We start from the raw sequence: 25,885 nt of genomic DNA, 5'->3' as shown, positions 1-25,885 counted from the left end.
GACCAGCACTAACCAGCCTAGACCAGAATGGAAAATCATGCTGGTCTAATCTGGTTTTTTCAGCAGGGTATACAGGAAACCAGCAGTATGCCGAAATCACATAGACCCACAGAATGACAATATCTGCTTCTAAACCATCCCAATACTACCACAATACTCCCCAAATACACCCAGAATTATTCTGGATTCTCGCTCCTCTTACACTCTGAAGCTCCTCCCACTGAGGCTGCTCAGACTCCCAAGTCTGGGCAATGCCACCACCCCAGTTTGCAACTGCATCCTGCTCTTGCCCTATCTGGGACCCTTCCTCGCCCCAGCACTTTACACCTCCGTCCTCCCAGTCTAGCTGCGTAGGTTCAGAACCTGTTGGCACAGCTGTTTCATTGACCCAGCCTGGTTGCGCAGAAGCACTTTCCTGCTCATCCCAGCTGGGTTGTTCATACGGCTGCACAGCAGGCGTGATCTCATCATTCCAGTTTGGAGGCTCATACGACTGCCCATAATTCTGCACAGGAGCTTTGTCGTCTGAGTTCCACTGTTGAGATGGGTCTGCAGCTGGGGTTTGCTCAAGCTGGGGCAGGGTGGAGGGGGTTGGCCAGGATTGTTTGTTGAATTTCGGGCAAATATATTGGATTTTTGGGTAGTAAAATCGGGGGGGAAAAGGCAGGACAAAAGGGCAAGAAACACCAAAGGTTCACGGAACAAAGTGAATCAAGGCAGGGATGGGAAGACACATAAATTATTGTTAAAGTGTGTTATTCACTAGCACCACCCAACAGAATTGCACAAATAATGACTGTTTCAAAACAGGTTTCCCAAACTGCTATTGGTTGGGCAAACAGATGGTCCCACCCCAAACTCATGCCATTGGTTGAGCCAGTGTTGCTATATCGGGCTGGGGTGTGTTTCCCGTAAAAAGGCATAACTCACTGCTTAACTGCCATAGTACAATGCATCGTTGGAGAAATTAACGATCTAGTCATGACTGTTTCCCAAAACCGTAGAAACTATGTCGCACATCCGTCATTCGAAACACGTTCGTTTAACAATATAGAGCTGCCGTTAGTGGCATTACGCAGGGGGTGGCGTAATCATTTCTGCGGAGACTGAATGAATGTTAAATTATAGCATGTTTACATGCACAACAGAAAGCTGTTTATTCTAATAAAGCTGCTTAAGACACGAAAGCAGTGTCCGTGTTTGTATGCACTGTGTAATCAGTAGGGATATCATAAAATTTTGTTTTGGCACGTTATTTGATCGATATATTTTTGAGGCATCTATATATTACAATTAGCAGACATTTTAATTAGAATCCTAATTTGCGTGCTTTACAATTCACTCAGTTGGCCTAAATTATCTGGTGTAATACCGTTGGGAGACCACAAGAGGGTAACAGAACATTTACTGCAAATGTAAAATGGTTGCGAATCGGAAAAGCACCGGTAGTGATGGGAAGTCCGATTCTTTTCCGTGAACCGGTTCTTTCGGACGGTTCAATGAACTGGTTCAAAAAACTGATTCACCAGTTAATTTACGTCATCATGTAATGACGTCACTAATGCTAATACGCCAGCGTCGTAGAATACACGCACAAACACATTCAATAAATCCATATGTAAGGGCATATTGCTGATTATAACATTTTATTTAATTAAGTTATAATAAGAAGGGTGTTTATTGTCATCATTGTTTCATTCAGTGAACTTACAGTACATCCTACATTAAAGTTTCGCACCTAAAGCACACAATACTGACACTGATATACAAATGTGGATGTTCTACACGTTTAAAGCATAAAAAGTGATTAAACTAGTCTTAATCAACTCACCCTTTTTTTACAGAAACCATGATCCAGCTCATCACAACTTCAGATATAATCTGCATGCACAATACTCAATTGTAAAATTTGTTTACATCTCTCGACTGAAACGTTTCACCCCCTCATTCAAGTCCTCGGTTCACGCATGCTCATCATCTGCTCACTGATCAGCAGTTCTCAGTATTATGTCCGAAAGAGGCAATACTCAGTTCAGTGTACCGGTGACCCTCAAACTGCTGTGATCTGACGTGAGAGCTGCTGTCCTTGGATCAGTGTACTGTTGACTCGAGAACTGCTGTCCTCGGATCAGTGTACTGTTGGCTCGAGAACTGCTGTCCTCGGATCAGTGTACTGTTGGCTCGAGAACTGCTGTCCTCGGATCAGTGTACTGTTGACTCGAGAACTGCTGTCCTCGGATCAGTGTACTGTTGACTCGAGAACTGCTGTCCTCGGATCAGTGTACAGTTGACTCGAGAACTGCTGTCCTCGGATCAGTGTACTGTTGACTCGAGAACTGCTGTCCTCAAATCAGTGTACTGTTGACTCGAGAACTGCTGTCCTCGGATCAGTGTACTGTTGACTCGAGAACTGCTGTTCTCGGATCAGTGTACTGTTGACTCGAGAACTGCTGTTCTCGGATCAGTGTACTGTTGACTCGAGAACTGCTGTCCTCGGATCAGTGTACTGTTGACTCGAGAACTGCTGTCCTCGGATCAGTGTACTGTTGACTCGAGAACTGCTGTCCTCGGATCAGTGTACTGTTGACTTGAGAACTGCTGTCCTCGGATCAGTGTACTGTTGACTTGAGAACTGCTGTCCTCGGATCAGTGTACTGTTGACTCGAGAACTGCTGTCCTCGGATCAGTGTACTGTTGACACAAGAACTGCTGTGATTGACTCAATGTACTGTTGACTCAAGAGCTGCTGTCTTCGGATCAGTATGCTGTTGACTTGAGAACTGCTGTGAACGACTCGGTGTACTGCTGACTTGACAGCTGTAGACTGGATCATCTTCATACGTTGATAAAATGGTAATACAATCAAGTCATAAATATATTTCCATTATGTTTTATTTGTTACACTCTCTGTTGTTCAGCAAAATACACCTGAAACACATTTCGCCCCTTAATCACACACATGCTCAATGTCAGCAGCTCATCAGTTCTCAGTATGTCAGACATCTCCAAATGATTCTCAGTTCAGTGTACTGTTGACTCGAGAACTGTTACAAGCGACTCATTGTACTGTTGACTCGAGAGCTGTTGCGACCCGAGCATTCAGGAGCTGTTTAAACTGAACATGTTTTTGCATCCGCTCACGCTGTTTTTCAATCGTTTTCCATGTAAACATTCGCTAGATGGATGTCTTTTGACAACTGCATCATGTTTCACTGTGTTTTTAGGATCTCTCATGGGAGCGCTGTATTTTTAGAAGCCGCTTTAACTTCAACGTGTCTTGAGACACCTGCGTTCTGCTCTATTCGTTGTGGTGCATTTTGCTTTTTTAGCATGAGAACGTGTCTGTTCTGAACGGTTACTGGAAGAAATGCTTTAGCCAATAATTACATGAACGCTACTCATACTCGAGAAAAAAATGCTTTCTCAAAGTCACCAGAATTTAATGCTTTGGTGTTGTTTTTGCCAAAAAATTCTCCTGGTGGAGCATGCCCACAGACTCCCCAAGATATAAGGTTGTACAAGGCAGATTTCTGTACATACCTTCAGATGAAATCCTGCAGGCGCCTACGGCTGGAACGACGGTTTTGGGAAAAATCAAACCGTTGAACTATATGTTGGTAATAATGGAACATGCGACTATAGTTGGCTAGCGATGCTTCTGGGAAATGCGAATGGTCGGGATGCTCAAACAAGCATTGCAATGTTTTGATAGTGCCACAGTGTTTACACTTTTTGGGGGAATCAAACTACGAATGGCTTACTTATAGATGACTATGTATATTAGGCTGGCATAGGAAAAAGTACTTTAATATTGAAAAAAAAATACATATATTGGGCCTTATTCATGATATGAGCAGAATTAATTTTTGTATAAATCGTACATTAAACCATTCTTACATAAATTTTGAACTTACAAAATGGAATGGATTTATGTATGGAGGGCCAGGTTACTCAAAATTTAATATCTAAATAAATATTTATATATTTAAACAAATCATTTAATGCATAATTAAATCATTAAAACAACTATAAAATCATTACATCACAAAATAAATAAATATCTTGCATTTCATTTTGTATTTCACTCCTCTTAGTGACGTGCGGATTACCATAACCCTGAAAATGACACAGAATTCACGCTTAAATTAAAAATCAACACAAAGGTCACGCTAAAATGAAATAAAAGGGGCATTTATTGATTTGTTTTAATGATTAATTATTTTATAGTTTGGTTTTTAAATTTAATTATGTATTCAATGATTTATTTACATATTTATTTAATTATTTACTTTTGAGTAATTTGACCCTCGATACAATATTTATTAACAATTTACAAAAATTATGTCTGCTCGTTTCATGAATAAGGCCCATTAAGGTTATGATGTTGTGTTCACTGTTGTTTCTGACTTTCTTTCTAGATTTGATCATTACTTTGAATAATTTAATCTAATAGACTAATTTGAGATGATCCCGTTTACTTATTTGTCACTATTACTCTATATATACTACGTATATACTGTATATATACACAAATCAGCCACAACATTAAAACCATCTGCCTAATATTGTGTAGGTCCCTTTTGTGCTGTCAAAGCAGCACCAACCCGCATCTCAGAATAGCATACAGAGATGATTTTCTTCTCACCACGATTGTACAGAGTGATTATCTGAGTTACCGCAGACTTCGAACCAGTCTGGCCATTCTCTGTTGACCTCTCTCATCAACAAGGCATTTCTGTCCACAGAATGCTATTCTGAGATGCGGGTTGGCACTGGTTTGGCGGCACGAGGGGGACCTACACAATATTAGGCAGGTGGTTTTAATGTTGTGGCTGATCTGTGTACATACACTACCGGTCAAAAGTTTTGAAACACTTACTCATTCTTTATTATAATTTTTTTTTTTTCTTCACATTTTAGAATAATAGTAAAGTCATCAAAACTATGGAATAACATAAATGGAACTATGGGAATTATGTTGGTTTTCTGTTGTTTCCACCTCAAAAATTAACTGTGAATAATGGTGCAAAACATCCGGCAACTGTTCAATGAATGTTAAAACTGTTGCTTTGATTGTAATTAGTTGACCTAAAATGTACAAGTGTCAAACCCGTTGCCACGATTAATTAGACCCTCATGGCTTATCACAAAGTTTATGCCAAGAGTGATCTAATCATCCATCAAAATTGAGCCAACACAGCAACAACTTCTTACCTCCCATGAATCCCATGAAGCCCCCTTCCATTAGGCAGCACAGAATGAAAGAGTTAAGTGTGATACATCTGATACATTCTGTAGATACATCTGTCACCATGTCAAAGAGTACTCCCATAAACAGCAATTCATTCTGGTACAAACGGTATTCAGCACTTGTATAAACATGAGAGAGAAACATCTGTTTCAGTGGAAATGACGAGGTTGTTCTCTGGGGAATAACCCCTTTATCTCTTCCAATCCTAGAAAAACCCCTGGTTCGGAATGACATGAGGGTGAGTAAATGATGACTTTTCATTTTCATTTTGGGATGAGCAATTCTTTTAATATGCATCACATGCATGCCATAAATGGGATACATGCACAGACAAAGTGGCGGAACCAAGAGGAAGTCATTTCAGTTCCCCAAAACTTAGATTGACTGAACAAATCTTAGCAAATAGGAAGGATGACTCCTTTTAAAAAAAGAAAATGCATACAGACATACAAATACGAATTACTCATATTTTAAAATTTGTGGAAATGCACTGAAATGTCTTCTCTGGTTTGTCTGTAGAGCGATACCCAAGATGCCAACTTGTTGCATGCATCTGAAGTGCCATCTTGAATTTCCTTGACCCTGAACTCTGACCTTTGCCGACCTGACCTCTCCTGTCCTCTGACACCCACTTGGTGGGTCGGAGCATTAACAATGACAAATGAGAAGGTCTCACATGAACATGCAAGCCACTATGAAAAAGTTTCTCTCGTAGAGCTTATGAACATGTAATGGACAGATTTTCACTGAAAAATTATTACACTTCATATTTGCATAATTGTATGCCTTCAGAAGACTTGGAATATGATGCACAATCCACATGAACTATTTTTATGATAGTATTGGTTCCTTCTTTATGCTTTAAAAAGAGATGGACTGTGATATTCATTCAAATGTAGCCTTTTGTCATACAGGTTTGGACGACTTGAACATAACATTTTGACATAAATTTAAATTTTTGGGTGAACTATCCCTTTAAGTTTAAATAAAATGAGCGGAGAAGAAAGCTGTGTACATGGAGGGAGAGATTTGAGAGCTTATATTAAAAAGGGCTGTATTTCGTCCTCTGACCTGTGAGGGGGTTGTAAGGTTAATGTCAGGCACCAGTGCATCCTCAAACAGGTTAATGATGTTGTCCTGTTTCACCTCTTGAGATGAGGTCGGCCTGGGGGGTCGTGTGACCGGCGGTTCTTCTCTGGACTGCCACAAAAACACACACATAAACACACACATGCATGTCAGAGCTGTGAAGCAATGGGCTGTGCAGATTCTCAGGACATATACACTGCAAAAAAAATCTTTTTCTTAATTAGTATTTTTGTCTTGTTTTCCTGTAAAAATATCTAAATATTCTTTCAGAGAAATCTGACTAAAATTAGCAAACTTTATGCTTAAAACAAGAAATAAAATCTGCCAATGGGGTAAGAAAAATAAACTTGTTTTCCCTTTGAATTAAGCTTATTTTTCTTACCCCATTGGCAAATAGTTTTTTCTTCTTTTAAGCATAAGTCACTAAATTTAGTTAGATTTCTCTGAAAACAATACAAGCTATGCCATTTTGCTTTTCAAGTAAATTGATCTTGTTTTAAGAATGTTTAGATATTTTTACAAGAAAACAAGACAAAAATACTGATTAAGAAAATGATTTTTTGCAGTGTAAGAGCTGTTCGCTCAAGGTGGCTCATGTCCCGATCCTGTCTACACTAAAGCCCCAAAACAAATAAATAAATAAAAACATCACACAGCACACTGCCGATTAAAACACCAAATCAGCATTGCTCACAATTTAGATTTTCTGTGTAACATGCTTTACGTTTGTTTTGAAGTAAAAGAAACCAAAAATGAAAATGTTATCATTATTTACTCATTCTTGTGTCATTCTAAACCTACTTGCTGTTATACTACAAAAGTAGAATTTTTGCAGCTCTTTTCCATTCAAGAAGAATTCCTAGTGATCACATCTGTAATTCTCCAAAACAAGCTCCAAAAAGGCCATAAAAGCGAGCAGTTCACATGATTTGTGCACTATATCTAGTCTTCTAAAGTAATTAGATACAGTGTTTTCCTTTCTGCTGCAGCTCTCAAATCTCATTCTCCATCTTGCATATTCAAACTGGTTCATCGTGCTCTGTTACGATACACGTAAGACCCGATGTCGTTTTGCCATCAGTGACATAAAATATGCAATGATGCACCATATTTGAATATGAGCACGAATGAGATTTCAGAGCTTTGTCGGAGGGGAAGATTATCAGAATTATTGACTTAAATTCTGGTTTGTTTTTCACAATAAAAAAAAACTATCATATGGCTTCATAAGACTTGGAATATAATGCACCAGATGTATGGACTTTTATGGTGACTATTTTGTCTTTTTTTGCAGCTTGCTATGAACTGTATTTGTATGGAAAAGAGCTATGTAAAGATTTTTTAAGATTTCACCTTTTGGGGGCCTGGGTAGCTCAGTGAGTAAAGATGCTGACTACCACCCCTGGAGTCGTGAGTTCGAATCCAGGGCGTGGTGAGTGACTCCAGCCAGGTCTCCTAAGCAACCAAATTTGACCGGTTGCTAGGGAGGTTAGAGTCACATGGGGTAACCTCCTCGTGGTCACTTTAATGTGGTTTGCTCTCAGTGGGGCACGTGGTGAGTTGTGCGTGGATGCCGCAGAGAATAGCGTGGTCCTCCACACGCGCTATGTCTCCACGGTAAGGTGCTCAACAAGCCACGTGATAAGATGCGTGGATTGATGGTCTCAAATGCGATTCGTACTCCGCCACCCGGATTGAGGCGAGTCACTACACCACCACGAGGACTTAGAATGCATTTGGAATTGGGCATTCCAAATTGAAAAAAAAAAAAAAGATTTCACCTTTTGTGTTCCACGGGGGAAAAATTAGTATATGGCTTTTGATTGAGGTTGAGTAAATGATGACAGAATTTTAATTCTTGGATGAACTATCCCTTTAACACAGACAAGATCAAACCTCTATTGTCTGCTTAAAGTTAGTGACCTCATTGAGAGTAAAGCATAACGAGTTAGTCTGGCCACCACCATTTTTTATAATATTCACATTATCAGGATATGCCCCATTGAGGTCAATTACTCATTTAAAAATGACATATCAACAAACGAAACTTAGGGGCCTGTTTTGATCTCTGCTTCTTTAGTTTCATACACATTCAAAGATACACTCCATAAGCACGGACAATGTGGCAAACATACAGATGAATGACGGCACAGTACCTTTGATGGTGATTTAGGGATGTCGGACCCAGACTCTGAGAGATTGTGGTTGGCTGCATCTTCACTGCATAGAAACACACATAGGTAAAGACACAGAACACCACACTGCACATACACTATCAAGAGTGTACTGTCCACAATTTACCTCTAGGTGGCAGCACAGATCAACATTAATACTGAAGCCAGACAGTGTTTAAATTTAAATTACTCCCATGCAACAGCACATATGTACTGCATTTCAAAGACATTCCAATCATGTAGTTATTTTTCGTATCAGCATGTGCACATGGTTTCATGTATGCTCAAACAAGTTTGTGGTAAGTTTCCCGAGAATCTAAGTGTTAGCATATCTTGTGAAAAATGAATGCAACAAAGGTTGAAGAAAACAAATAAACACACACACACACACACACACACACACACACAAAACTTTTATGTTGTTACCTCTTCTCAGTGCTGGCTGTCTTGACATAGTCTTTTCTGTGGGTTTTTGGGGGAGGGTTGGTTTAATTTACAGGGAAAACAGCAACTCAAAAAAGCTGTGTGCTAGTCTAGTGGTTGCTGGTCGCAGAGATCAGAGACAAAACAATGCTAAATGCATATAATAAAATGCAACTGTATATAACCATGCATATTTATGATAGGAAAAAATATAAGGGAGGAAACAATTCTACAACTTTCTGTTGTTTGACATTAAGGCTGTGCGTCTAATCAAACTCTACAGTATCTTGGTGCAAATTCATCAAATTCGCTGACACTTGTTTGAAATATTTAGGCATATGCCAACATGGGCAGGTTGCGTGACATCTTTGAAAAACTATGCAACTATGCTACGTAAAATACATTAAAAAACATCCATATAAAATATGCTTTGTGTGTGAATTATTTGCTGCTGAGATTAATCTTATTTTAAATGCTTAGTAATTTAACATTATATCATGATAAGTAATACTAATACATTTCAGTGTTTGATTGTAAGGACATATTTGTTTACTTTTCTGCAGTAAACCATATTATATAGGCCCTTATTTCAAGTCCAATGTAAAATCTGGGTCCTGAAGCAAAACCACTGTGCTAAACAACAGGAAACCAGAAGTTCTAAAAAGTTAAGGAAAATCAGATCCACCAAATAAATGCACTCACTTGGCTAGACGCTGCTCATCCAGTTTGGTCATTATATCACACAGGTGCTGATTCAGCTGTGAATGAGAGTGGGATTTGTATTTTATTTTTTTATTTAAAGTGGGACATACTGTAGTGACTAACAACATTAATCTTATTAGTTTCTTGTTAATGAGTCTTAATATTGACTCACCTTGCCCATCTCCCTGTGAAATTTTTCCTCCAGGCCAGCGACGCTCTGGAATGTGTTAACATAGAAGCCAACACGACTGAGGAGAGAGAGAGAGAGAGAGAGAGAGAGAGAGAGAAAACTCAAAATTACTAATCAAATCATTTAAAAGAAAATGTAAAAGGTTGCAGAGAACCTTAAAGGGATAGTTCAACCAAAAATGAAAATTCTGTCATCATTTACTCAATCACGTCATTCCAAAACATGTTATTATTATTATTATTATTATAGTAACCACGGGTATCAAGCTCCAAAAAGTGCAAAAAACACCAGCAAAGCACCAGTACAGTAGTCCATGTAACTTTTGCACTATGTTCTAAGTCTTCTAAAGCTAAACAGACCAAAATTTAAGTAATTATTCACTGATTTTCCCCTCCGCCATAGCATCTCAAATCAAATATGATGCTTATGATCCAAGTACATTTTTAGGAAAACTATTTGCTCTAGAAAAAAACAGTGATTTATTGTTATTATTTTTATTTATTATTTGTATTTTATTTTTTTGCTTGTTTATTAAGTGCTACTAATTACAAATCAAACAGGGAAACGCAAAATGCACACAGCAGTCACGTGGGGGTCTCAGGAGGTTAAGGCGGCATATTTGATTTGAGAGCTGAGTGGAAGGGAAGATTTTCAGTGCATAACAACTTACATTTCAATCTATTCATCACACAAGGCTATCATTTGGCTTCAGAAGTCTTGGAATATAGCATTTGAGCTATATGAACTTCTTTTATGATGCTTTTTTGTGCTTTTATTTTTTGTCCTTTTTGGAGCATGATTGACGTGGTCACTATGAACTGTGGTTGTTTGTTAAAGAGATTTGTAAAGATTCTTCTAAATTCTCCTTTTATTGTCCACAGAATAAAACACCATAAGGTTTGTAATCACATGAGGGTCAATATTGACCAAACTTTTAAATTTTGGGGTGAACTATTCCTTAGGGATGGAATATAAGAGAGAAACCGAGAGATGGTGAGATGAAGAGGTGGTTGTTACCTGTTCCACAGAGTTGGAAGTTCCTCCTGGAGATCGTAATTAATCTCCTCAAATACCTTTTGAGCTTTTCCCAACTCTTCCTCAGCCTAAACACACAAACACGCCAACACACACACACACACACACACACACACACACACACACACACACACACACACACACAGTCATTAAGGTAAAGACACTGTAATTTATGAAAATATATATACAAAGAGCTATACAGCCAACTTTGTACCAAGTGGACTCTTTACTAAAATCTGCAGTAAAACACATAGCAGTTCATTTAAAGTTTGGTGTATAAAAAAAACATGCAAAAACATTAAAGAAAAAGTTCACCCAAAAATGAAAATTCTCTCATTATGCACTTACCCAGATGTGTATGACTGTCTTTCTTCAGCAGAACACAAATCAAGATTTTTAGAAGATAGAGCTCTGTCAGGTCCTAATAATGGAATACACGGGTGCCAGCACTTTGACGGTCCAAAAGTCACTTTTAGGAAGCATAAAAGTAATCCATGCGACTCCAGTCGATCAATGAATGTCTTCTGAAGTGATATGTTTGTGTAAAAAATAAATCGATAATTAAAATTATTAACTTTTAAAAAGCCTGCCAGCAGCCGACACATTACGTAGCTCTCACGTGACGTACGCGCATCGGCGAGTTCACGCGAGAATTCGGCAGCGGCGCTTATTTACAACAGAAGAATGAACATCGCACGAGAGTTTGGCCATTTCAAACAGCATCAGAGCCCTGGATGGAAGTGCCGATTTAAAGTTAAAAACGTTTTAATTATCGACTTGTTTCTTACATAAACCTATCGATTCACTTCATAAGACATTCATTGATCGACTGGAGTCGCTTTCCTCAACAGAGCTCTATTTTCTTCTAAAAACCTTCAATTGTGTTCTGCTGAAGAAAGACAGTCATACACATCTGGGATGGCATCAGGGTAAGTGAATAATGAGAGAATTTTCATTTTTGGGTGAACTATTCCTTTAATAAAAAGTAATAGAATCATTTAAATTATGCAACTAAAGGAAAACTTTATCACAAATGAAAATCTTGTCATCATTAACTTCCAAACCAATGACTTTCTGTTTTGAAGCACAGAAGAAGACATTTTGTAGAATGTCCAAGCTGCTCTTTTTCATACATTAAAAGCATTATTTAAACTGCCAAGCTCCACCAAGGAAAAAAAACAAACAATAAAAATATAAAAAAAGTACTCCATATTACTTGCGTGCAACTTTTTTTAAAGTCTTCTGAAGCCATATGATAGCTTTGAACAGAGAAAAAACAGACATGTAAGTCATTATTTGCAAAAAAAAATTTTCGCTGTTCAAATTGCATTCGCGATTTTGACTATTACATTCAAAGTCAATGTCTCCAAACATTGGTTCTCACGCACCTCGCTTCACTGTATGGAAAAGAGTAGCTTGGACATTTTGCAAAATGGAAGAAAGAAAGTCCTACGAGTTCAAAAACAACATGGGGGTGGTTAAATTATGTCATAATTTTCCGATTTGATCCTTTTATATTATGTCCACATATAATTTTAATACCTAAAAACACATAGTAAAGACACCTCAGGAACAATGATGCTACATAAAGAAGCCAATAGACATCACACTGCTGTGAGTGGGAATGGTGCGTGAGTAGGTGGGCGGAGTTAGGCAGGTTAAGGGAAGGTTCACAGCTGATTGACAGGTGAGTCACCTGGTTTCTTGAGAGGTTAGTTTGAGCAATTTGATGGGCTGAGATTATTCCCTGAGCCCAACCGGGAGCAGCCTTCTCCACCAGAGCCAATGGCTAGACATGCAGGGGAAAAAAGGAGAGCGATCCAGCGAAACAGGCAAAGACAAAAACAAAAAACATAGACGAACGTACTCAAGTGTTTTAGTTAGCTTGCAGAAATTTTATCAAGCAAGATAATTAAAAAAGGAGAGCATTTAAAAAGTGTTTAAAGAGCAAAAAAAACAACAAAAAAACACGTACATCCTCAAGCATGTAAAAAAGACTGCAATGCATAACTTACATTCTTGTTATAGCATTAAGTTGGTTAGTTTACATGATATGCAGACAAAAAGGCAGATAGTATAGTATTACAGCAGTATTAAGGAAAACATAAGTAACAGCAGGCTAGAATGCTGGTACCTTGGCAATTTTGGCCTCATCCTTTTTCTTGCCTTTCTGTATAGAGGCAAAGTGATGTCTGGCACTGTCGAAGTCTACCAGCTTCCTGTCGCGTTTAGCGATGCGAGCCTGCAGAGGGAGCCAGAGAGTCAGGACAAAACGAAGACAGCAGTAACTACAGACTACATTTTTACATTTGTTTTGCCTCTGCAAAACTCGCTTCCTCTATGCTTGGGTACTATGATTGGTTGCCAGGGACCTGATAAGTGGTTGCTAGGGCATTGCTAGGTGGTTTTTAAGGAGTTACGGTAGTTGCTAGGTGGTTGTTTACAAGCTCAAGTCAAAAGTGACAAGTATCTTTGATATTCTTGTCCCAAGAATTCATTCAGGTCCCTTCTTCAGTGAAAGTCTATGTGATTGTTTTGTCTGTTTTATCATCTGCAAGACGAAAAGTCTAACTGCTTAGAAAAATAACAGCAATGTTTAAAGCTGTTCAGTATTTAGGGTTAGGGGTTTGTTCAAATTATTAACCTGGGTTAACACTACTAATTTACAGTTTTTGTTGATCGCTTTGGTACTATTATCGCAAGTATGTGGTAAAACCTCACAACTGTTAGTACAAAACTCAAAGCAGAGCATCGAAAAGGCTGTTTTTTCAAACATGTAATCACGTTCAGTTGACTAAGTACAACACACAAAATTACACAGTAACTTTTTCACCACACCTAATCAGTGTGTCATCAAAGAAATACCTTTCATATGAAGTAATTGTCTTTCACAATGCAATGCTCACAATACTTTTGATATGCTTCTCTTCTGATTTGCGTAAATACATCTGACCAACACTTAATCCAACTGCTCTTGGTTAATCACTGAACCGTTTGGTAAACCTATAGATTTTAAATTGGTTTGTCAGCTATATACAGTATATGGATTTCGAGAACTACACAAATAAAATGTGTGTTTGTATGAACATCTAAATTACATGTAACCACACATAATGAATTCTCGTTATTGCTAATTGATTTCACATAGTGGTAACCACAATTGGTCACCATATACTGTAAAGAGGGGTGAGGCATGGGCACCAACAGAGAGGTCAGAGAGGTGGGCATGGGGAGAGAGAGGGAGGCAGAGGGAGGGAGGCAGAACTGTTGTCTCTAATGAAGTCCAGGCCATCATCATTGATCATGTGGTGAACCGAGGCCTTACTATGGCAGAGGCTGCCAGATTAGCTGATCCAAATCTAAAAAGATCAACTGTCAATTCTATCATCCGAACTTTTCACCAAGAAAACCGGTAAGTCTGGAGGATATATACTATGCTTTACCATTACATTTACAGTAAATTGTAATGCATGTAAATTCATAAAACATGTTACAGTATTCTTACAGTATGATCTATTGACAGTATACTCTGTTCTATGCTTAGAATTGACAGAAAACCCCATAGTGGTGGCCGTCGCCGTGTGCTGACCGACCAGCAGGAGTGGGCAGTGGTGGAAATGGTATGGGCCAGGAATGATATACAGCTGTCAATAAAGCAGGCAATTGAGGAGAACAAAGACACCTTTGCCAATGTGGCATCCATCAGCCTATACAGTAGCCCGCCTTTTGAAAAGACAACAGGTATCAATTAAACACATTTACCTAGTGCATTTTGAGAGAAACAATGACCGGGTGAAACAACTGAAGGCTGAGTATATTCAGGTACAGCACTATATACTGTATTACTGTTACTATTTGATGCATCGCCAACTTCATATGTATATTGGAACTACACTGTAAACAGAACTAACTGAAATATATTTTTAGAGGGTGATGGTACTTGATGCTGATGTGAACCATCACAAGTACATTTTTGTTGATGAAGTGGGCTTTAACCTGGCCACAACTTGTCGCCGTGGACGGAAACTCATCGGCCAACGGGCCACTGTCCAAGAGCCTGGACAACGTGGAGGAAATATCTCCATGCGCACAGCTATCTCTGAGGATGGTGTGGTAGGACGTAGGCCATTACTTGGCTCCTACAACGCTGTACATCTCATTGAGTTTCTTTGAGCCGGCCTGTCAAGGTGAATGGGTCACCTACTGTATGTAATTGTGTAGAACATTGTCAGGTTCCACCATGCAGAGGTGGTTCAAGCATGGTTTCAGGCCCATCCCCGATTCATGACCCTCTACCAGCCCCCATACTCTGCTTTCCTCAACCCTGTTGAGGAATATTTTTCAGCATGGAGGTGGAAGGCCAACCCCTTGAGCACGCCACCCTCCTTCAGGCCATGGATGACATGTGATGATTCATTGACTTAATTTGTTTTATTTAACTGTGTACATTTGATTAAAGAGAGTATACCTATGTTACAATTATATCTGAAAAACACAATTTGCTCAAATGATTGTAGAGGATGTCTTCATTGATCACAACTTGATTACACATAGGATAGATATTATGGAAATGATAAGATTCTGTAAATGTTGGGTAATGTAAGTATATTGCCTAATGTGACAACTGTGTAATCTGTCTTTTACAGTACTGTAGCATATTACTTTCAGCATTTCTAAGGGCGATTTGAAACATGTATCTTGCATTGTTTGTCATTGGATTCAATGGTAGTTAAAATGACTAAACTGAAAAGATATCATTATGTTGGGTTTTGGTGATTAAATCATATGTTCTCATGACATTTCACGAGACACTTATATTTTGAATCAATGGTTGTGTGGTGAGAGATGTCTACAATCTAAATGAATGCACAATGGCAAGTTCTGAATGAAAGACTGACTGTGATGAGTTTGGAGTTATGTACTAAGAGTTGTGAGGTTTTACCACATACTTGCGATAATAGTACCAAAGCGATCAACAAAAACTGTAAGCTAAAACAAACCTTTATGTCTGGAAACTGAGTCAAGTATGTATCAATGGAAATTAGAGTACTGTCCATGAGCTTCTCGTGAAAATCTTGCCACAGAAGGTTAGTGTCCTGTAAAAAAATAAATGTGATAAGACATATATTGAAACTGAGACATATGCAAATAATGCTCTCACACGCACAAACCCACATACTTTCAAACCACAGATGACAAATAAATCTAAATATGTATATGAAGAACTTTTTAAAAAGAGTTCTACTGCAAAAGGATCAGTTACATAACTCTATTTAGCACATCTACCACTGTGACTAGACTATGTACTCTTCCCTCCCAGGGACTGGCTGGAGGAGGCGACTGTCATGTTTACCTCCAGATTATTATCCATTTCTCTTTCTATCATCTCCTTTACTCGAGGAGAGATGGAGTAGCAGAAGGAAGGAACCAAAAAAGAGATTCAAAACTTGACATACATCATCAAATCTTCAGTTTCACACAATTTTAAGATTTGGGTCCAAAATGAAGATTGAACCACCCCAGAGGATGTTTTTTGTTTTTTTTTTTTGCTAAAAGATTAGGTACTTTTGATTTGATTTTCTCACAAAACACTAAACGGAAACTACCACAGTGCTTTCCTTAACACCTGTTTGTCGCTATACACTGCAAAATATTCCTGATCTATGAGAACATGGCATACAATATCTAAAGTTTGATTTTGAGGTAATTTATGCAATTTCATGCAAAGTTTATGCCAATATATATAGCTAATGGAAATTATAAAGCTAGTGGAAATTATCATGTTTATTTTTAGACAAAATACTTACAGTATTTATCATTTTCAGTTTTGTTCAAGGTGAAGTCAAAATGTTTTAATAACTGTCCATTTAGTAAAAGGATAGTATTTGGGGTACAAAGCCCCTCTGTTGCAGGGGCTAAAGGCCCCCATAAAACACACGAATAGATTTGTTATGAAAAATGCCCAATCACAGATTGGAGATTAATTTGTTTATAGAATACTTAAGAGGTCATGAAATGCCAAATGTGATTGTAAATAACAGGAAATGATTAACCCTTTTCTGAAGTGTTTATTCTAAAATAAGTATTATCTTAATTTGTTACTCAAAAAAAGCATCTTGCTCTCTCAAAAGTATTTGACCAAGTTGACAAATTTTACACTATAACTATTATCTCTATATTTACACGATATCACTATAACCCCACTGGGGGCCTTTTACTCCAAGTGTGGGGTATATAGTATATATAGAAAATAGCAAATAATGGTGTGACATCTGTGATGTAAACTAAAGCCTTACTGTTTCAATAGGAAATGCATCAACACAGGACAGAAAACTGTGCTCATAAGGCCATTTCATGGGGTTTTTAAATTGTGATTTGTCTTTTCTGTTGGTCTTTTCACATTGAAAGCTCCAATCTCACACAATCCAGACAGTATCTTCACCTCACTCGCAAAGCCTGTACGTGACAAGCTTACACACCTCTGCGATGGAGTCCACCTCCTCTTTGCCAAACCACTCGGGGTCGTACATTTCTGCCAGACAGTCGTGCAGACGCTTTGTACACTCGTGCATGGCTGCAGAAACAGACAGCGGGTCAGCTAAGAGAGATACATTGACGCGTTCACACAGATGATGGCAAACACTCAAACAAACATACATTCTCTATATTACCATCTTTCAGAGAAGTGAGATCTCCAGTGGGCTCATGGCAGGAAGTTGAGGGAAGGTTTGGATTCAAGGCATTGTAATTAAGAAATCAAAGTATTCAGGAGAGTTATGCGCTATGTCAGATTATGTGTTTCTGACATAATTTCAGTGGGTTGATTGTTTATTTATGAAGACCATTTACCATGCCAATGTTACTGGCTTTACCGGCTTTACATGGTCATGACAGGAAAGACTTTATATAACTTTACACAGATATGGTTAGTAGGTAATTTTACAACACTAGTGATATATCATGTTTTACAGCTATACTTTTGATTAAGTGTGTATTCTAACATTTATTTCAGTGCAGTGCCTCGCCCCATAGACTTGCATTGCAAAAGCACTGTTGTAAATGACATTTTTGTTTGTTCTTAAAAACTAAGAGACAAGGAACTTTCGTTTAACGTTATTTTTGGGGTTGGTTGTGTTTGTTTAGTATTTTCTATAAAATTAACTACATTTGTGTTTGCTTCCTGTAAGTGATGTGATAGCTGGTCTAAATTCTGCCTTTTTAACCCTTTAAGCTTTGAGGGTGTTTTTAAAGTTTTCTTGTTACAGTGGCATATTTTAAATTAAATAACTTGACAAAATAAAAAGTGTTTGGTATCATTTTAAAGAAATCTTTTCAAATTTCAAAGATATAGATTATTATAAATTCTAACACTCTCAGAATTTGCTTAAAACTGCTGAAAATTGGGGCCTGGGTAGCTCAGTGAGTATTGATGCTGACTACCACCCCTGGAGTCACAAGTTTGAATCCAGAGCGTGCTGAGTGACTCCAGCCAGGTCTCCTCAGCAACCAAATTGGCCCGGTTGCTAGAGAGGGTAGAGTCACATGGGGTAACATCCTTGTGGTCACGATTAGGGGTTCTCGCTCTCAATGGGTTGTGGTAAGTTGTGCATGGATCGTGGAGTGTAGCATGAGCCTCCACATGCGCAGTCTCCGCGGTGTTATGCACAACGAGCCACGTGATAAGATGCGCGGACTGATGGTCTCAGAAGCGGAGGCAACTGAGACTTGTCCTCCACCATACGGATTGAGGTGAGTAACCGTGCCACCACGAACACCTACTAAGTAGTCATATAGGTGACCATATATAATTAGCGTGAACGATCCTGTCTGCCCCTATTTGGATGACTTCCACCTCTGGTTGCAGCAATCTGAATCCTAATATGATTGCTTTAGCTTTCCATGACGCTGGACAACGTACTACATAATTTCCAATGAAGTCATCTGATCCAGAAAAGTTAACGTGTTTTTAGCCAGATAACACATTATGTGCTGTGTGCACATTGTGCTTCGTGTGGATTATCTAATGATCTATGCATCTGATTACATTGTGTGTGGGCTTGTTTTAAAGATAATACTCTCTTCTCAGTAACTGTATGTGATATTTTATGTTCCGAAGTTATAAGCAAAAATGCGGCATATAAGCAACGCCTGTTTACATGTAACATGCATGTAAAAGACATACACTTAGCTATTACTCATTATATTTTTGTCTGTGTAAATATTCTACTCTTCGAGAGCTTTCCAACAACATATGAAACATGGCTATCAGTTTGATGTTTTTACTGATTACAATAAAATATGCAGTGCAAATTTATTAATAAATTATCAAAACGGAACACTTCTGATTTGTCTCCAAATTTCAAAGTACTTGTTCAGTTTTGGTCATAATGAATCATTTGTGTTGTAGTTATTAATATTTTAATAATTATTCTTTCTCGGCCCGGGGCCCATCTGAGCTTAAAGGGTTAAACATGACCCAAGTCAAATCTTTTATTAATGCAATCAAGACACCAATAAGCTCTATGTCTGATTATGATCAGCCACTACAAAGGCCTTAAAATCTCTTTTTCTCTCTTGTTATAATACATGCACACACAGAGTACACACAGGTAGAGCTCAGTCTTTCTCAGAGATAATGTCGAGCAGACAGTCTTTCTTACATTTGGCTGCTGCAAAATATGCCTTTAAGTCTTTCTGCAGTTTGGTTCCCTCAGCCTGTGGACAGAGACCAGAGAGATACTGAAGAAAACATCACCAGATATTTGAGACATAGCTGGATAAGGGTCAAAGATCAAATGTCAAGGCAAGCAGTATATTAAGGAGGGAGGTCAGAGTTGAAGACAGAGATGGCCGAGGGTTAAGGTTTGAGGGCCTTACCAGCTGCTTGTTAAAGTTTGCAACTCCCTCCTCAAAGGCGGTGTCCTTCGTTTCATCAGCTTTACCCAACTTCTGCATCACCTACCAGAGAGTAACACAAAACACTCAACATCATACTTCCATACCGCTTTGCAGTAAATTACCAGTGTGAGATCAATGCAGAACTGTAAAGTTTTTGATGTTGGCTTGAAAAAACTTTGTCTGAAAGTTTAAACTAGTTTTAAAAGTTTGAAGTTTGATGGTTATACTATACAGACATTACAGTAAGACAAAAAGCCAGCTAGCAAGATAGACAGACTGTCACATAGATAGTCAGATAGATACACTGACGTGCACAGAACGGGGCTACAGCATGTAACTGGATAGATAGATGGATAGATATACTTTAGACAGAGAGAGAAACAATTTAAAGCAGTCCACCTGCCATAGAATTTGTTGACAGTTGGAGTTAACGAGCATTCCATTGGCCCGTTTGAACATGCCGTCAATATAAATCTACGGAATTTTTCAGATTTCCGCTATGCAAAAAACGTAATACTGATTAGTTAAAAAAGACATAGCACACTGTGACGAGGAGGAGGGTGTGGCTGGGCCGTGAGGATGCATGGCGCTGTATCATCCTAATCAGCCAGGAGGGGGATAAGGACGAGCCGGGGACGCCAGATGAGGAGAGAGAGACACGCACATGTCTGTGTGTGTGCATCTATGTTTCAAAGTAATGTCTAAATTTGAGTTTGAAATTAAAGTTCTGTTGTTTGTTCACTCCTGTTCCCACTTCCTCCTTGGTAGGGAAGGCAGAGTCTGCCACAAACACTATTGCAGAAGAGTCTGAAAGTGATGGATGTAGCTTGAAATTTCAGTATTGGTATAGGGATTTTGAAAAAAACAAGTTTGTAGAGTTTGTATTTTGGCTTTGTCATATCATAAAATGGATAGTTCCAGCTCTAAAATTTGATTGGATGAGCCATGTATGAAGTTGTTATAATACAGTCAATATACATACATCTATAAATGCAAATCAGTTGATATTAATGTACCAAGTTAATAGAAATAACAGTGTTTATAGAATAATCTTTGATCGTTACATTGCTTGACAACCAAAAACAGCCAACAGTTCTGCTAATGAAGTATATTATATGGGGAAAGAATCATTTTTGGAATTATTATGACTAACGCATATTTACTGAAAACTGTATTCAGGTTTAACAACATCCTGTAACTACGGTAAAAAAAAAAAAAAACAACACAATTATTACAAGCCTTTATTGCTTTAAAAGGTTCAATAGTCCCAAATGTTGAAAATCTGCATATACAGTGCATTCAGATAGTATTCAGACCCCTTCATTTTTTCACATTTTGTTATGTTGCATTCTTATGCTAAAATGCTAAAAAAAAAAAATCACATCAATCTACACTCCATACCCTATAATGGCAAAGCAAAAACCAGATTTTTGATAACTTTACAAATTTATAAAAAAGAAAAAACTGAAATATCACATTGACATAAGTATTCAGCCCCATTATTATGCCACTTGAAATTTAGCTCGGGTGCATCCCATTTCTCTGGATCATCTTTGAGATGTTTCTACACATTGATTGGAGTCCACCAGTGGCAAATTCAATTGATTGGACATGGAAAGGCACACACCTGTCTATATTAGGTCTCATAGCTGAAAATGCATATCAGAGCAAAAACCAAGCCATGAGGTCAAAGGAAATGTCTGCAGAACTCAGAAACAGGATTGTGTTGAGGCACAGATCTGGGGAAGGCTACAATAAAAAAAAATAATAATAATAAAAAAATTGGCTGCATTGAAGGTTCCCGAGAGCACAGTGGCCTCCATAATTCTTAAATGGAAGAAGTTTGGAACAACAAGGACTCTTCCTAGAGCTGGCTGCCTGGCCAAACTGAGCAATCGGGGGAGAAGGGACTTGGTAAGTGAGGTGACCAAGAACCAGATGGTCACTCTGACTGAGATCCAAAGATCATGTGTGGAGATGGGAGAAACTTGCAGAAGGACAACCATCACTGCAACACTCCACCGAACTGGGCTTTATGGCAGAGTTGCCAGACGGAAGCCTCTCCTCAGTGTAAGACACATAAAAAAGCACCTAAAGGACTCTCAGACTGTGAGAAACAAGATTCTCTGGTCTGATGGAACAAAAATTGAACTGTCTGGCCTAAATTCCAAGCATCATGTCTGGAGGAAACCAGGCACCGCTCATCACCTGTGCAATACCATCCCAACGGGGAAGCATGGTGGTGGTAGCATCATTCTGTGGGGGTGTTTTTCAGCTGCAGGGTGTGGGGGGGGACTGGTCAGGGTTGAAGGAAAGCCGAATGCAGCAAATTACAGAGATACCCTTAGAGATATCCTTATTGAAAACCTGGTCCACAGCACTCAGGACCTCAGACTGGGCCGAAGGTTCACTTTCCAACAGGACAATGACCATAAGCACACTGCAAAGACATCGCAATAGTGGCTTATGGACAACTCTGTGAATGTCCTTAAGTGGCTCAGCCAGAGCATGGACTTGAACCCAATCGAACATCTCTGGAGAGACCTGAAAATGGCTGTCTACCGACAGTCCCCTTCCAACCTGACAGAGCTTGTGAGGATCTGCAGATAAGAATGGCAGAAAATCCCCAAATCCAGGTGTGCAAAGCTTGTCGCATCATACCCAAAAAGACTTGAGGCTGTAATCACTGCCAAAGGTGCTTCAACTACGTACTGAGTTAAGGGTCTCAATACTTAGGTCAATGTGATTTTTCAGTTTATTCTTTTTAATAAATTTGCAAAGTTATAAAAAATCTGGTTTTGCTATGTCATTATGGGGTATGGAGTGTAGATTGATGTGAAAAAAGAATAATAATATAAAGCATTTTAGCATAAGGCTGCAACATAACAAAATTTGAAAAAAATGAAGGGGTCTGAACACTTTCTGAATGCACTGTATCTGAATACCTAACTTCTCTTTTTGTGTTCCACAGAAGGGAGAAAGGAGAAATTATGACCATTTTAAAGTGAACTATTCCTTAATCACCACTTATTGAACAACTGTTCATTAGGTAGAAACATGTTGCATAGATGTTTTATTAAAGGAATATTCCAGGTTCAATACGGTTTAAGCTCTATTGACAGCATTTCTGGCATAATATTGAATACCACAAAAAATCATTTTGACTTGTCCCTCCTTTTCTTTAAAAAAAACAAAAATCTGGGTCGAGTGAGGCACTTACAATGGGGCAATCAGTAAACGTTAAAATACTCACTGTTTCAAAAGTATAGACACAAGACGTAAACAATATGTATGTTAACTTGATTTTAGTGTGATAAAATCGCTTACTAACCTTTTCCGTTTAAAGTTCTAGCCAATTTTACAACTTCGTTGCCATGACAACTGTAGAAATGACAATTTAAACAACTTAGCTGAAATAATACACAAATTTAATAGAATAATTAATGCAATTGCTTTATAAAATTATAAGCTTCACATTTCTTCCTTTAAACCCTCCAAAAATCAGCCCCATTCACTTTTATTGTCCCCATTCACTTCTATTGCAAGTGCCTCACAGTAACCTCCATTTTTGCTTTTTTTAAAGGAGGGACGAGTCGTCATTAATTTTTGTGGTAATCAGCATTATGACACAAATGCTTTCATTTGAGCTTAACTTGTATTGGACCCGGAATATTCTTTTATTTCAGTATGTATGTGTTAATGCGTGTATGTCTTAAGAATGTGGCAATGAGAAAAAAAAGTCTGGGATTGCTGGCCACCACAGTGGGTGCTTTCAGTATCAGTTCCATGTTTCTCTTCCCATGAACCCTGATATAACTGTTCATAGCAAATGAAACTTAATGGAGGTGGTTGACAAGAAAATAAGGGACAGTATCTGAGGCATGATTGTTGAGTGTTGTGTCATTTACACTTAAATTTTTTTCACCAAATACAAACACTCGCAAATTAAACACTCAAAGCCAAGTATTCTCTTATTTTTCAGAATGGCTTTGAGCGTTTAATTTGTGAGTATTTGTATTTGGTGAAAAAAATTTAAGTGTAAATGACACAACACTCAACAATCATGCCTCAGGCACTTGCTACTCTCCGCGATCCACGCACAACTTACCACGCGCCTCATTGAGCGTGAGAACCACTAATTGCGACCACGAGGATGTTACCCCATGTGACTCTACCCTCCCTAGCAACCGGGCCAATTTGGTTGCTTAGGAGACCTGGCTGGAGTCACTCAGCACGTCCTGGATTCGAGCTCACGACTCCAGCGGTGGTAGTCAGTGTCAATACTCGCTGAGCCTTCCCAGGCCCCCCGTCAACCACCTCCATTAAGTTTCATTTGCTATGAACAGTTATTTCATGGTTCATAGGAAGAGAAACATGGAACTGATACTGAAAGCAACCACTGTGGTGGCCAGCAATCCCAGACTTTATTTCTCATTGTCACATTCTTAAGACATCCTCTCTTAAAGACAGAACTCTTTCCAGACAGTTTTAATTATGCACATTTCCTTTAGTGCAGAATATTGTCTACATCCTGTTCAGTGTGTATGAGGTAGTGCTTGTATCCGGTTCTGTTTACTCTGAGGTAATTTCCTTTTCCTGCTGCTCCCCCATATCAACTCCTAGTGGCATATTAAACATGTCATGCCATTCGTGACCCACAGAGTATTGGTCTCCACCAGCCGGACATCAGCAACAGAACAGAACAGCATATCCTGTGATCATTTCATGATGTCATACAAAAGGATTCAAGATGAAAGAAGTTTACAGGATGGTGTGTCCCTGAACGGTCTTACATTAAAGGCCCAAAATGAAAACACATTCATGTTATTCCAAACCTATTCACTATTCGTTATTTTCAGAAAAAGATTAAAGACTTATGTTTTTCATAAAATGTCAGTCATGCTCCAAAAAGAAAATCTAAAAGTAGTCAATATGACTAGTACGCTATATTCCAAGTCTACTATAGTCATACGATAGTTTGATATTCACGATATGAGTTATAGTTTTGTGTGAGGAACAGACTTAAAATAAATGTATTCTTTGAAAATCTTCCCTGCTCATGTTCAAATTCAAATATGGTGCTTTTTCAAAATGACACACCAGGTTTAACATCAATGATGCCAAAAGCCACTGGTTCATGCAGGTGTCATATCTGAATGCTCCATGCATTCAAGACATTTGGAATGGCGTTTGAGAGTTACAGCGGAGAGGAAGATTTTCAGTGAATAATAATTTCAACTTCAAAGAAGACTTGGAATACAGGACACAAGTCATTAAGAGTATTTTTATGATTTTTAAAGGTGACTTTTGTCTTTTTTTAGAACTTGACATCTGTGGTCACAATGAACTGTCATTGTATGGAATAGATCTGTGTACATTTTTACAAATTATTATTATTATTCTTATTATTATTTTTTTATTACACTGAAATAAGCAATCACACAAGCTTGAAACAGCATGGGGGTGAGAAAATAATGAAATGTTTGTGACAAATCTTTTTTGGCTAATATATATATTTAAAATCATCTACATTTACAAGACAAGGGTTTCAACATAAAATATGGCTTTTCATAACAGGAAGATTTCTGTTAAGTGTATTCTGTATGTTTCTGTAATAAATGTTTCACATACAACTAAATAGCAAAATACATTAACTTCTAGAAAAATCCTGTTCGAAAAGAGCAAAGTAAGCTAGAGAGATCATCCCAGTATAATCCCACACTGATTTTCTCTTGGACTATATTAATAAGGGCCATGTCAGCTGTGCTCTTCTTGAGGAATGTATGAATGTGTGTTACTGGGAGTGTCTGAAAGCTGATCCCGATTGAATTGTAGCCCTCCAGTGCCCCAACATCTTAAAATACAGTGGTATGGATCTGTGTCATGATGACCTGTGCTCCCTGTGCAGTAGGGCGAGATCTGGGGTAGGGGGTAAGGGGTAAGAGCAATTTCTCTGACTCAGAGGTCTTCCAGGAACTGGCTATGATTGTACACCTAGACTGCCATGGACTGATCTAATGGTGGACCGACAATGGCCGAAATTTCAATGGCCCATGTCGATATTGAGAAAGCAGGGTAGACACTGCCGATAATAGATATATAAACTATTATATCAATAACTGT

General features: G+C 38.4%; 1 protein-coding gene across 2 annotated transcripts in view; it reads right to left on the bottom strand.

The window, feature by feature from the left end:
• Window positions 1-25,885, bottom strand: part of LOC127446689 (myc box-dependent-interacting protein 1-like) — a 45,699-nt gene that overhangs the window by 3,532 nt on the left and 16,282 nt on the right. Inside the window, exons 2-16 of one of the 2 annotated variants that reach the window (XM_051707829.1) lie at window positions 19,742-19,822; window positions 19,525-19,579; window positions 17,344-17,438; window positions 16,218-16,253; window positions 15,865-15,960; window positions 12,999-13,106; window positions 12,561-12,653; window positions 10,847-10,932; window positions 9,812-9,887; window positions 9,640-9,695; window positions 8,941-8,976; window positions 8,497-8,560; window positions 6,323-6,451; window positions 5,215-5,238; window positions 203-571 (exon numbers count right to left, since the gene is read on the bottom strand). In XM_051707829.1, coding sequence (XP_051563789.1) covers window positions 203-571; window positions 5,215-5,238; window positions 6,323-6,451; window positions 8,497-8,560; window positions 8,941-8,976; window positions 9,640-9,695; window positions 9,812-9,887; window positions 10,847-10,932; window positions 12,561-12,653; window positions 12,999-13,106; window positions 15,865-15,960; window positions 16,218-16,253; window positions 17,344-17,438; window positions 19,525-19,579; window positions 19,742-19,822 — 1,404 coding nt within the window. The remainder of the gene's footprint in view (window positions 1-202; window positions 572-5,214; window positions 5,239-6,322; window positions 6,452-8,496; window positions 8,561-8,940; window positions 8,977-9,639; window positions 9,696-9,811; window positions 9,888-10,846; window positions 10,933-12,560; window positions 12,654-12,998; window positions 13,107-15,864; window positions 15,961-16,217; window positions 16,254-17,343; window positions 17,439-19,524; window positions 19,580-19,741; window positions 19,823-25,885) is intronic. The other variant, XM_051707828.1, reaches the window with a different exon arrangement.

The sequence above is a fragment of the Myxocyprinus asiaticus genome, chromosome 9 (assembly GCF_019703515.2).
Source record: "Myxocyprinus asiaticus isolate MX2 ecotype Aquarium Trade chromosome 9, UBuf_Myxa_2, whole genome shotgun sequence".
In the NCBI taxonomy this organism is placed as follows: Eukaryota; Metazoa; Chordata; class Actinopteri; order Cypriniformes; family Catostomidae; genus Myxocyprinus; species Myxocyprinus asiaticus.
Note: the sequence above shows the minus strand (reverse complement) of the source record. Positions and strands in the feature narration are given on the sequence as shown.